This window comes from Centruroides sculpturatus, unplaced genomic scaffold (genome assembly GCF_000671375.1).
Source record: "Centruroides sculpturatus isolate CEXI.00-Female unplaced genomic scaffold, Cexi_2.0 scaffold703, whole genome shotgun sequence".
Taxonomy (NCBI): domain Eukaryota; kingdom Metazoa; phylum Arthropoda; class Arachnida; order Scorpiones; family Buthidae; genus Centruroides; species Centruroides sculpturatus.
In genome coordinates this window covers 268668-282011 of record NW_019384944.1, presented here as the reverse complement: position 1 = coordinate 282011, position 13344 = coordinate 268668, and the positions used below count along the sequence as shown (strand labels likewise).

General features: G+C 26.9%; 1 protein-coding gene across 1 annotated transcript in view; it reads left to right on the top strand.

Annotated features, from left to right (window-relative positions):
- LOC111632167 (basement membrane-specific heparan sulfate proteoglycan core protein-like) overlaps positions 1–13344 on the top strand; it is a 208133-nt gene that overhangs the window by 34956 nt on the left and 159833 nt on the right. Inside the window, 3 exon segments of the mRNA XM_023376533.1 lie at positions 4702–4815; positions 9879–9989; positions 12146–12268. Coding sequence (XP_023232301.1) covers positions 4702–4815; positions 9879–9989; positions 12146–12268 — 348 coding nt within the window.

The window sequence follows — 13344 nt, the reverse complement described above, 5'->3', positions numbered from 1 at the left end:
ACATCTATTTGAAAAAAAATAATCAAAACAGGCATCCATACTTTTGTAATAGTGATAAATCTATGAAACACTTCAGTTGTCCTTTATTGGCCAGTAAAAAGTTATATCTTTGTGTGTTTATAAATGCTTTACAGATTCATATAAATATGTATTATAAAGTGACCAGACTTCTGGATTAACTAGGACAGTCTTGGTTTTCGACTCTTTGTTCTGACTTTGAAAACTGTCCTGGTTTTGAATAAAATGTCCCAAGTTATCCCATTTTTATAAGTAAATAGTTCATATTAAAAAATTAAGAATTCAAAGCAATTTTTTAAAAATTAAATCTTTTTAAGAATTCTTTAACATTTACTATAAATAAAATGTTGCATCCTAGTAAATTACCACAATGTTACTTATGTAGAGATTCAGCTGAGCATAGTGCATTACCTAAATTCTACACTAACCACTAACTCTCTTAATACCAGACTAATAAGATTATTATATTGGTTAGCCTAGAATTAGGACTTATTACACTAATAAGTATAAACTCTTGACATGTTTTCATATATCATACAATGAAAATTAATATATATTAAATATAATACTATAAAATTATTTTCATAATATAAGTAAAATTGTATATCACAAATGTGCCCAAAACTAAATTAGTTTTAATTTTTTATTAGTGTTTTGCCTTCCTGAATTTATATATATTGTTTTAAAAGCCAAAGAAATAAGCAAATTTTAATTCATTTTTTTTAATAAATTTTTATTAAAAAAAAAATCACAATGTGAGGTGGCACAGCCAAAACTAAAATGTCCCACAATATTAGTCGTTTAAATAGACAATAACATTATTAAGCAACAGAATCATCAAATAACAACCTTACACCCTATATTTCCTACCTTCAACTTTTAGAGCATCTTGGGTTGCAGTTCAGAAAATCTGTTCACTTTATGAATCTTAAATATTTGTTCTACTGTTTATTTAATCAAATTAAGGGTTCTCATCCATCCATATTTGATAAGGCTAGTCCATACTTGAGTTGGTGTCCTTCCATCCTTATTTAGTGATTAAAATGTCCTTTTTAACAGCAAAATGATAGGAAAAACAAAAAATTGTTGTGGCTAATATTGATGGATAGTTTTTCTAGTGTTGCCTAGTGCATGTTACACTACCTATTTTATGTCCACCAATCTAGCTGAATACAAGTTTCTTGAAGATTCTTTCAGAAATAACAATATTGGACAAAGTTCTTCATTAGGCTAACTCAGTCTCCTCTTTAACTGATTTCAGGCTTTTTGTAGTTAGTTCAAATCAGTCTAACTACAGAAACATTTTACTATTGTGTATTATGAAGTGTTTCTCTATTATATCATAGAGAAAATTATGAAGAGAGCTTTTCTGGAAGATGCTGCAAGATGTCTCTTGAAGACTTTTTGCCTGCAATGCATTAAAGTAGGAAATGCTGTTCTTGTCTCCAGTTATGATCCACATGCATGGATTGTCATCATTGTCCTTACTTTGGAAAATTGAAAGGTGGCACTCTGAATCAAATGTATTGATAAAAGCCAGTATTAGGAAAAGGAAAGTAATGATTCTGTAATTAAATAATCAAGATCTATAGTTTACATACATATTTTGAATTTGGATGATTCTTCAGACATTCCTATAAGATATATTCTTTTGTGCATTACCAAGTTGATTTTAACTAGATGATAGAAAACAAAGAATTCTTGTGTAATGTATGTAACAAGTTATGCAAATTTTTATTTATATATTTTTTTTCATTGTCATGTAATAGTTAATCTTGAGTATTTTTTAATAGTTCACTTATCTTGGTATATGTTTACCCATATTTTGTCATCATTTAGTTTTATGTCTGCTATTTTGACTGATTTTGTTGCTTCCTGATTATCATAAATGCTTATCATCTTTTTATCATATATATATAATGTTAAATTAATAATGTTCATTATCTGAAATGCACTGTTTCTTGCTTGTAAATCTGATGATTTTACTAGCTTGTCAAGCTGAGCTGGTAGATTGTTTATTGTCACTATTATATTCAATTTAATATATTCTGATGTTTTTAATATATTGTTTAATTAAATTTTTTTATTTCAATATAATTACTAACTTATTAATTATTTAATGTAATTTAATTACTATATTTTATGGCATATTAGATGCAAAAACATATAAAATGCACCCCATTTCAGCACAAATATTTAGGAAATGTAATTAGTGTATTTAAATTTACCCATGCCTTTGTTACTCAGACTCAATTTTTTTTTATTGTATTCTGGTTTAAAAAAGTAAAATTAGAATATATACTTTTATTTATCAGGGAAAAAAAAGAAGTTTAAAAGTTCTTTACAATTAAAATTTACCATTAAATATTCTACACAAGTACAATCAAAAGCTGCATAGCTATAGAGAAAAACAACAACAACAACAATAATAATACTTGTAATATGTTTAATTAAGCAATAACATTTTTATTTGAGAGTTGGGCTAGGTAATGATGAATACCTTTAGCCTAATGAAGGCCATTTGAGGTATTCATTTTCCTATGGTAGATTGCAACTTCAATTGCAGATGCAAGCCAATTTTTTTTTTTTGTAATATGAATTGTTTATGAAGATAAATTAGTGTATGTAAACTTTATTAATTGATATTAATTAAGAGAACATTTTAATAAAATGTTTTGTTAATTAATTTAACATTGACTTTTATGCATAATTATTAATTATTAAATTTAATACATATATAATCTATAATATTAATATGTATAAAGTGTGTGTGTATATGTTTATGTACATATATATATATATAATGTGTATTCCTTATACAACTTGGTACTTCTACAACATGGTTTTGCTCTAACATGGTTTGAAAATTGGGAATATCTCCTGTACAACATGACTTCCTGTTTTGCTCTAACACTGTTTTGGAAATCTTCCAAACAAAATTTCACAATTTTTAGGTGTGAACTTTGTTATTTGATATTTTTTTTTTTATTCAAGTAAGCACACGTGTTACTTCAAATTTGCCCATGGATTTTAGAATATTGAAATTTTCATTTTGTTTTGTGCCTTTTGTCAGGTTTACTTTAATGAAAACTGATAATAGAATTTTTTCTTTCTTGTCCTAGCTTTCCTATCAACCAGGTGTCATTGTCATTGTTTTCAGACTTTAGCCCTTAAGACTATTGTTTTGTTTTTATAGATTAATCTTTGTATTTACCTAAAATGTTTAAATAAACCTTTACTAAGTTTTATTAAAGTTTTTTTTTAAAACTGTAGGTAGTAGTAATTTGTAAAAATGATAAACAAAATACTGTGATATCTTGTTACTTGAACTGTTCCCAACTTGAACAATTTGTTATTCAAGCACAAATTCTGGAAAAAATTGCTCAGTACTCAACTGAACATGTGCAACCTACTAAAACAAATTATTGATTAATAACATATTTTGTCATCCATAGAAAATTATGATAAAAATAAAAAATGAAGATGATGATATTTTTGATCAAGATCTACAAAAAAGCTCAGAAGATGACAATACTTTACAAAAAGAAAACATCATTATTTAACTAAAATTAATATTAATAGTATTTTTAATTGTGCTTGTTAGTTAATTATTGATTGCTTTAATAGACATATTTCTCTTAATAATGAAAAATTATAGTATATTTTTGCTAACTTCTGGGATGTAACCCTATGTTTTGCATTAGTCCTTTGTTTTGTCCATGAAATAAAAGATTTATTTTAAATATCAGATAATATTTATATATAATATATTTTTTTATATTTTATGATTTATTACAAAAGATGGGTATTTATGACATTTTTTTCCAGATTCATAAATGATAACACCTTTAAAATAATCAAATGTTACTTAAATTAGAGTATGTCCAAATCTCTCTCATTAAGCACACCAATGAAAATTTAATAAATATAAATTTGAGTTTCAGTAGTCATTTCAACAATTATAATAGAAACATGATAGTGCTTTTACCACAAAATATTATGTAATATGGCACAGATTTATTCTGGATATAATTTACAAAAGAAATTATTCCTTTACTTTGACAACTTCATGGGTATCTGATATATTACTTGTGAATAAAATGCCTGCTGCTATCAGTAGGTATTTCTACAACTTTTTAAAGAAATATCTGAAGTTGCTAAGTTTGAAATTGTAATATTTTTGTGATCAAATTGTTTTTCATTATTTATACACTCATGATATCTTCATTCCTGAAAGTCAAAAATTTTTGTTATTTTAAAAAGTCCAGAAATCCGGACAGATATTAACATGATATATTTTTGTTTATTTATTTATTTGTTTTTGAGTTTAAATGTATTTTTTGTAAATTATAAGGTCCAGTACTAACATTTAAATTGTATATTTTGGAATGTTTTAAAATTTTTCCATTCTATTTGAATGCAACCATTCTTCATTTGTATCCTGAAAAAAGCCTGAAATATGGCCAAAAACAATTAGAAATTAAAGTATTTAATGCAATCTTAAGGTATTTTTAAAGTGTTTTACTATTAAGCATTGTGTTTCTCAGTAGTTGTAATCCAGACATCCTGAGAATATAATGTCTGGATTTTAATACTGTTACTATATATTTAAAGTAATTTAGATTTTAATAAATTTTTCATATATGTGAATTACTTTATATAAATTTTATATTTTTTTATTAGAAATAACATGCTCATCAGATGAATACAGATGTGATGATGGTACTTGCACAAAGTTAGAAAATCGTTGTGATAGAAAATATGACTGTCCGGATGGCTCTGACGAAAAAGAATGTTGTAAGTATAATTTGTGCTGTTGCATATTACAGTCAAACCTATCTATAATGGAACCTGTATATAGCGAAAACCTGTCATTAACAGAAAATTTCTTTGATCCCTTGAATTTTTTGCAAAAAGTAATGTAAATTAACCTGTATATAGAAGAACCTGCTCAATGCAGAAATGAAAAGGAAAATCAGGTCGTATAACATAAAAATTTGTATCTTTATCTAATTTAACACAAATTTAACCAGAAGTTTACAAGCCTAGGATGTATAAATCATGAAGTCAAAAAATACACATACCCAATAACAGAATAGCAAAATAGAACTACTGTATTACAGTAATTTTATTGGGATTTGAAAGGAAAGTTTTTGCATATTTTTATTAACAGCTGTTTTTATTTAACATAGATATGTGATGTAATTATAAGTTGTGAAATTTAACACATTATTCTGGATGTGAGATTTTATTCTTTGTTTTCAAGCTTACTTTAAACTTTTTTACATTACATTTTATTTGAATAAAATCAAGTCAAAATGCAGATGAAATGCACATCAGGCATATTATGCATGCTTTTTAAGTTTTATAAAGGATATCATACTATACAAACAGTATGATATCCTTTATAAAACTTAAAAAGCATGCATAATATGCCTGATGTGCATTTCATCTGCATTTTGACTTGATTTTATTCAAATAAAATGTAATGTAAAAAAGTTTAAAGTAAGCTTGAAAACAAAGAATAAAATCTCACATCCAGAATAATGTGTTAAATTTCACAACTTATAATTACATCACATATCTATGTTAAATAAAAACAGCTGTTAATAAAAATATGCAAAAACTTTCCTTTCAAATCCCAATAAAATTACTGTAATACAGTAGTTCTATTTTGCTATTCTGTTATTGGGTATGTGTATTTTTTGACTTCATGATTTATACATCCTAGGCTTGTAAACTTCTGGTTAAATTTGTGTTAAATTAGATAAAGATACAAATTTTTATGTTATACGACCTGATTTTCCTTTTCATTTCTGCATTGAGCAGGTTCTTCTATATACAGGTTAATTTACATTACTTTTTGCAAAAAATTCAAGGGATCAAAGAAATTTTCTGTTAATGACAGGTTTTCGCTATATACAGGTTCCATTATAGATAGGTTTGACTGTAATATGCAACAGCACAAATTATACTTACAACATTCTTTTTCGTCAGAGCCATCCGGACAGTCATATTTTCTATCACAACGATTTTCTAACTTTGTGCAAGTACCATCATCACATCTGTATTCATCTGATGAGCATGTTATTTCTAATAAAAAAATATAAAATTTATATAAAGTAATTCACATATATGAAAAATTTATTAAAATCTAAATTNATTTAAGTATTTTTTACTATACAAACAGTAAAAAATACTTGTACTGTGTATGGGGAAGATGTTTCTAAACTCTAAATGTGTCAAATGTTTTTAAAGTTTTGTTTGGGAAATTTTCAACTAACAAATACAAAATGTAAGGGGTGCCCAAAAGCTGTTGAAGAGAAATTGCAGGAAGAAATTTTTAAAGATCAACGAATAACAACTCATGAATTTGCAACAAATCTTAGTAGGTCACAGACACATATTATTGAAACACTTCATCCACTTGAAATGGTTGTAAAACATGCTGATGATTCTGTTTTGCAAGCAGTTTGTGTTTTTCTATTTATGAAAAAAATGAACTGAATTGAGTATAATTTTGCCTGATGAAGGTAGGGAGCTGTAAGCTTATATTTTATTTTTAAACTGGTTACCCATTTTTATTTGAGAGAACATTTTTATGGATGAATGACAAAAATTAAAGTTAAAATAAAAATATTTATTATTAACTGAAAATTGTTCTAGCAGATGGTGATTGTTCGGTCAAGTATTGAGGTACCAGTGTATTTGATTAATGTGACTTTGATATATGCAGTAACATCAAGAAATTTATTGATCACATTAATTAAGAGATACTTATAGCAGGTTATCTGTATATAGTGGAAACCTGTCTACTATGGAAGAGTTTTCAGTTCCTTGGAGTTCCATTATAGACAGGTTTGATGGTATTATATAATGAAATTTGTTTAATCTATATGTTTATATTTATTTTTAGAATAAAACAAAGTAAACTTAATAAAATTGTCAAAAACAATTCAGTTAACAATTTGTTTTCAAATTGTAACAATGTTGATAATTTTTCAGATGATTACAAATAGATGATGATTAATCTTTTACAACAATTTTGTTTTGTATTGACATTAGTTTTTTTTTGTTGATATGAATTTTGGGTGTCGGCTCTAAGGGACTGGAACCCATTCAGCTCTCCAATAGTATTTTAAATGGTACCAGATTCCCAAAGTTGAAAGAAATTATTTTTATTTTTTTAACTTTGGGGGCTTGGCATCATTTAAAATATTATTGGGGTTCAAATGGATTTTGGCCCCTTAGAGTTGGTGCCTATGACATATATAGTATATATTATATAAAGTAATACATATATAAAGATGTATTACTTTATATAAGTTATGATCATTATAGAAAATATAATATCCAAAACATTGGTTTGAAAATAGATTTGTTTAAAAAGATAAAAATAACAATTGACTTATTCATCTTTGACAATTTGACCTTTGGACACTCACTGTATAGATTGTTCTCAATGACTTTGCATCACTTTCAAACAACATGATATAATTATGGATATAGTGTGTGCCATTGTGTGGATATAGTTATCTATCATTTTGTGGTAATGCATAATTTTATAGTCTTGGTCACAGGTGATGCTATTGTCACCTGTCAATTGTCAAATGTCAATTGTCAAAGGTCAAAACTTATCTACTCCAATAATTTGCATATTAAGATTATTTAAACAATCTTAATATGTAAATTATTGGAGTAGTTAAGTTTTTTATACAATTTCTTTGTAATATAAATATTTCAACATATAACAGTATAAATAACAAAACAGAACAAATATTTAAATCAAACATTTTCTTTATAGAATTTTGCAGGAACAAATACAATTTTATCAGGAAAAGTTAACTTTAAGAACTTTGTAATAAAGTTATATTTGTATCTACAGCAAAGTACTTGATTTAAATATTTGTTTTTAGTCACTCATTGTCTGTAGACTGCATTATTTTATTATATTTTTTGACGAGATGAAACACCTCAGGCTTCATTTATAATAGTGATTTATTTTAATGTTTAAATAAATAAATGTTAAAGTAACAATGTAAATAAATGATCTTTTAAAATTAAACCTGAGGTGTTTTGTCATTTGTTTGTTTCCCATAGTAAGTTTTTCATTTTCTGCATTGAACTGGGTTACACTCTGTAATACAGATGTGGACATCATGCTGACCATTTAATAGGAGAAACTATTATCATACAGGCATTAAATTATAAATAAATGTCTCTAGACCGACATTTATTTATAATTATCCTGCAATTAATTTTACCGGGGAAAAAGACAAAGAAAATGAGATTGCATTCTTGGACCTAAAAATTGTTAAATCCTGGGATACCATAATGTATTCCGTATTCCACAAGTTCAGCGGTGTACCTCCCCTGATCCCTGCCACAGCATACCAGCTACAACATTACATTAATGTGGCAATCACACCTTTAATTAGAAGGGCCTTTCTTTTATCTTCCAGTCAAGCTGCTATCGATACCGAACTTAATATCATTCGCTGTGCAGTAAATGAGGCGGGCTACAATAATGCCAAATTTATCTACATCTTAAATAAAGTAAAAAGATCACTTTTTCCTGCTACTACACTGCATCTCCCGAAAGAATCCACAATAGTCTTTCCCGCGATACCATTTTGTGATCACGTCACTCTCCGTATTTGCCATATTTTTAAGTGACATGCGTTTTTTTCTGCCAGTTTCCCCACGGCCAAATCTTAGGAGGTTGCTGTCCAATGACAGGGATCCTACTTCCATTCTTGAAAGATTGGAGATTTATTTTATCCCATTAGAAAATATGTTGGGTGGTTGCATTATATTGGCGCGACAACTAGAATGTTGTCTTGTCGTATTTCAGAGCATTAGTATTCTATCAGGAAAGGCAGGAATGAAACTGAGCTCGCTAGAATGGTATTACAACACCAACATACCCCATTGTGGGACGAGGTGGCCATAATAAGGCATTGCAATAACAGAAATATCGTATATATTTGGGAGGCCCTCCTTACCAACATATTAAATCCCTGCAATACCCCCACACTTGATTTGTGGATCAATTTGTATAACTATCTAAAACAACGTATCTAGCTCCACAATTTGGAGGAACATAGCACATGCGCATTATAACCGTGCGTATTTTTGTTTAAAAATTGTCTTATGTTCTACTGTTGCTTCCATTTCAAAACATTAATATGCTTGGAATGGTTGGTTATTTGTAATCAAAAAAAGAGTTTAACTGTTTTTAACGGCCTGAGGAAGATGAAAATAATTATCGTCGAAAGTGCTTGTCGGTCTAGAGACATTTATTTATAATTTAATGCCTCTATGATAATAGTTTCTCTGGTTACACTCTGATAAATTGGAAGAAAAATTCTGAATGCTCAAAATGTCAAATATGCAAAATGAAAATTTGCTTACTTTATGACATTATTTTGATGTTATATTTCCATTGATTTTGTTTTTCAGATATTAAATTGCAGTAACTTATTAGATACAAACAAAATATCTAAGATTAAATCATGTTATAGTGTATGTTATTGAATTTACTGTAATTTGAAATAATGAGATTAACATAATTTGTTTGATCAAAAGCATTGACACAAAGAATTAATAAAAAGACTATTAATTAATGAAATTAAATTAATAATTATGATATTTTATTAACAAAGATTTACAGAAACATGCAAGAGGTCAATTAATTTCAAAGGAATCAGAAATTGTACCAAAGGAGTGTATTACTACTTTATGTGGAATTGATTTTATTATTATTATTAATTTTTATTTATATAATTTATTATTAATTTGTTTTAACCTTATTATTGTGAAATTGATTAGTTAATATAAATTTTTAAATTTTAAAATAGCTTGTTTACCTAATGAATGGAGATGTGATGCTGGTCCTTGCATATCAAATCATCATCGATGTGATGGAAAAGTAGATTGTCCAAGAGATACTTCTGATGAAGCAGACTGTCGTAAGTTATTCTAATAGCATTGAAATTTTGTAATAAAATACTATTTACTTGTAGAAATAAGTTATTTATAATTATTAACACTAGTTTTCTCATAGAGAAAAATACTTTATACTGGTCAAATAATTTCGCATTATCGTAATCTTTACAGTTACATAGTCTCTTACATAAAATTACAAAAGTGGAAAGCACCAAAATTTGAAGTATTTTTATGGAGGGTTTTATATCGATTTTGTTTTCGACACTGTTTCACATAAAAACACGTAGTTAATTAACAATTAACTTCATTCACTTTTGGATACAACTGACTGGGGTGACAACTACACAAGAACTCTCTCCGACTTTCAAAAAGTATGTAGGAATTTCCACCTTTGACTTGACACTCAGATCAGTTAAAACAGAGGGTATTTACAGAAAAGAGTGCATGTTTTCAAACATTCTTAAATGTGACACATGTTCAATCCACATCAAGCTGATGTTTTGTCATTTGAGTCAGCACACCTACTAGTCAATGTGTGCTTATTGATGTATGTTATTTTGTGATTTTATGACTTTGAGAACTGAATATATCAAAAAAAGCTGTAGATTCCTCTATGGCTAGCAGTATATTTTCATATTTTACCTATAGAGGAATCCAAAAAGGAAATGTTTGTTGTTATCTTTACTGTATGCATATATACAGGTACAATAGAGCATCGTTTATCTGAATTAATTGAGGACTGGGGTTGTTTGGATAACTTATTTTTCGGATAACCGATTATGTACAAAAAAATATATTAACCTATACCATGTTGAAATTATTCTCTGTTGCGTGTTGCTTTGCATTGAATTTTTGTCAATGTTAAGCCTAACGTAAACTTTTTAAAATAGTAATCATGTCTATTGTATTGTTAAAAATTATTTCTTTATTTTGTACAAACAAAACAAATATATTGAAAAATATAAAAACAAAAAAATTATATTTTGGAAGTTAATCTAGTGTCAAAAACGTTTGTTTCAGCATGACACAGTCAGACTGGAATGCTTTCGGTTAACCGACGTTTTGGTTGATCGGCTTTTGGATAAATGATGCTCTATTGTATTTAGCTTAGTTTGACACTGTTTGAAATTTTACAAAAATGTTTTATTTAGAAATTTACTTAGAAGACTATGAAATTATTAAAGTACTCTCTTTATTCCAATTAACGTAAACAATACAAATGAACAAATATAGTGAAAAGCATTGTATAGCTTATCAGTATTAAGTTCCTGACTATAATCTTCCAACTACCATTCCTAAATCTAAAAAATTTTGAATTCTATGTCTGATTTCAAGGGTTTTGGGTAAGAGGTTATATATCTGTATAAAAGCTATATTTAAATTTTGTTTGTTTTGGTTGAATTTCTGAAGTTGTTACTATGATGACAATATATATTTATTTTATTCAAAATTTCCATATTTAGTTTTTTTTGATATTTTATTATTTGAAGACATGTTATTCAAATAATAAAATATCTGATAATGTTTTTATGATTATTATATTATGTAATAGAATGTTACATATGTTTTGATTACCATATTACATGATTACAAAATAAGAAATTTTGATAAAAGCATTTGTGATAAATTGTATTAATTCTGCTATTTCAAGAAGAAATAAATATTTTTAAATACATAAACAAGAATAAATATAAATATTTTTATTTTGTTTATTAATATTTCATTAGTTTATTATATTATTAATGATAGATTTAGAAACTTATCAAAACCTGATATTAATCAATGCCAAACAATTGCCATAATGCATTGTGCTATTTTTTTGCTTCTATTAATAATTAAATTTTAAGTAAGGTACTAGTGGTAGGTGTTAGGTGCCATCTCTTATTAAATTTAATAATTATAAATTAATATTTATTAAATAATTTAGAATATTCTGAAAGGAGAATTGGTCTGCAGTGGGACTCAAACCTGCAACTCTCACTTACTATGTTGATGCATTGCCAGGATATGCTAACCAGACCCTAAGTGATTCTCTGCTTCTATCATATTTAATCTTAGATATAATCATCCACAGTTAATTATTTGAAATTTAATTATTAATAGTAGTGGAAAAATAGCCTGATGCATTACAGCAATCATTTGGCACTTATTTATTATTAATGATTTTTTTTCTTTACAGCACCAGTAACAAAAGAATGTAGTTCATTTGAATTTCGATGTGGTGATGGTACATGTATTCCAATAAGTGAGAGGTGTAATTATCGAATAAACTGCCATGATCAATCTGATGAAAGAAATTGTCGTAAGATAACTTTTAAAATATATTATAGTATTATGAGAGAGAAAATTTTTCTTTAAATATTTTTTGATTTAAAAAGAAAGGGTAGAAAACAAATTTCTAATTCTAGTTATGTTGTTTATAATATATACTGCATAGAAAATCTCAGTTAAAGAAATAAGTATCAGAACTGTACTTTTATTAGTAATATTAATTATTAGTTTAGTTATAATATGTAAATGTGTGTTATTACTGTAAAATTCTTATCAATCATTAAATTTAGAAATCATAGAAATATATTCTTTGTATTTTATTCATTAATTTTGGAATTTCTAGATTCCATCCTCATAATCTTAAACATTGCTATTAATTTTTCAAACATAAGAAATATTTTTTTGAATATTTTTAAACTACTAAATAATATTATATTTAACAAATTAGTATACAAAGGATTTTGCATTTTCTAAAGATGTTATTAAATATGTTAGACAAAGAAAAAGCTGTTTTGAGTTTTTAATTGCAATTCAGATTTGGCATATAACCTGTAAACCTTTCAAATTGCCTTTTAAACACGGATAACCTATGGGTAATCAACATGAAAATGTGGCAATATAAAAATTTAGGCAACTGTCTTGCCTGCCTGTTTGACTAAGATTTTTTGGATATGTTCATGTCATACCTCTTGTGAAATATAATGAAATTTTTATACACAGTTCAAAGGAATAAATTACTTGGGTTGTCCAGAAAATAAGAACCATTTGGTCATAAAAAATAGAAAAACTAAGAAAATTCAAAATCTTTTTTACTTCAGTAAAAATACTTATTTACATTATTTTTTAACATATTCTCCATGGACATTTAGGCATTTGTTATGATGGTATACAAACTTTTGAATGTCTATTCTATAAAGGGGATGTTCAAAACTTCCCATCTGAATTGCTCCCAAGTACTACTATTTGTGTTTGTCCGACAATATTTTTGGCATCTAGCTCGTACAGAGTTTATGGTATCCAAAGTGGTCTATGATAATTTGTTGGATGAGAGAATGAGAAATTTATGGAAACCACTTACAGTTCTCAAAACTGAAGCATCAGTTTCCT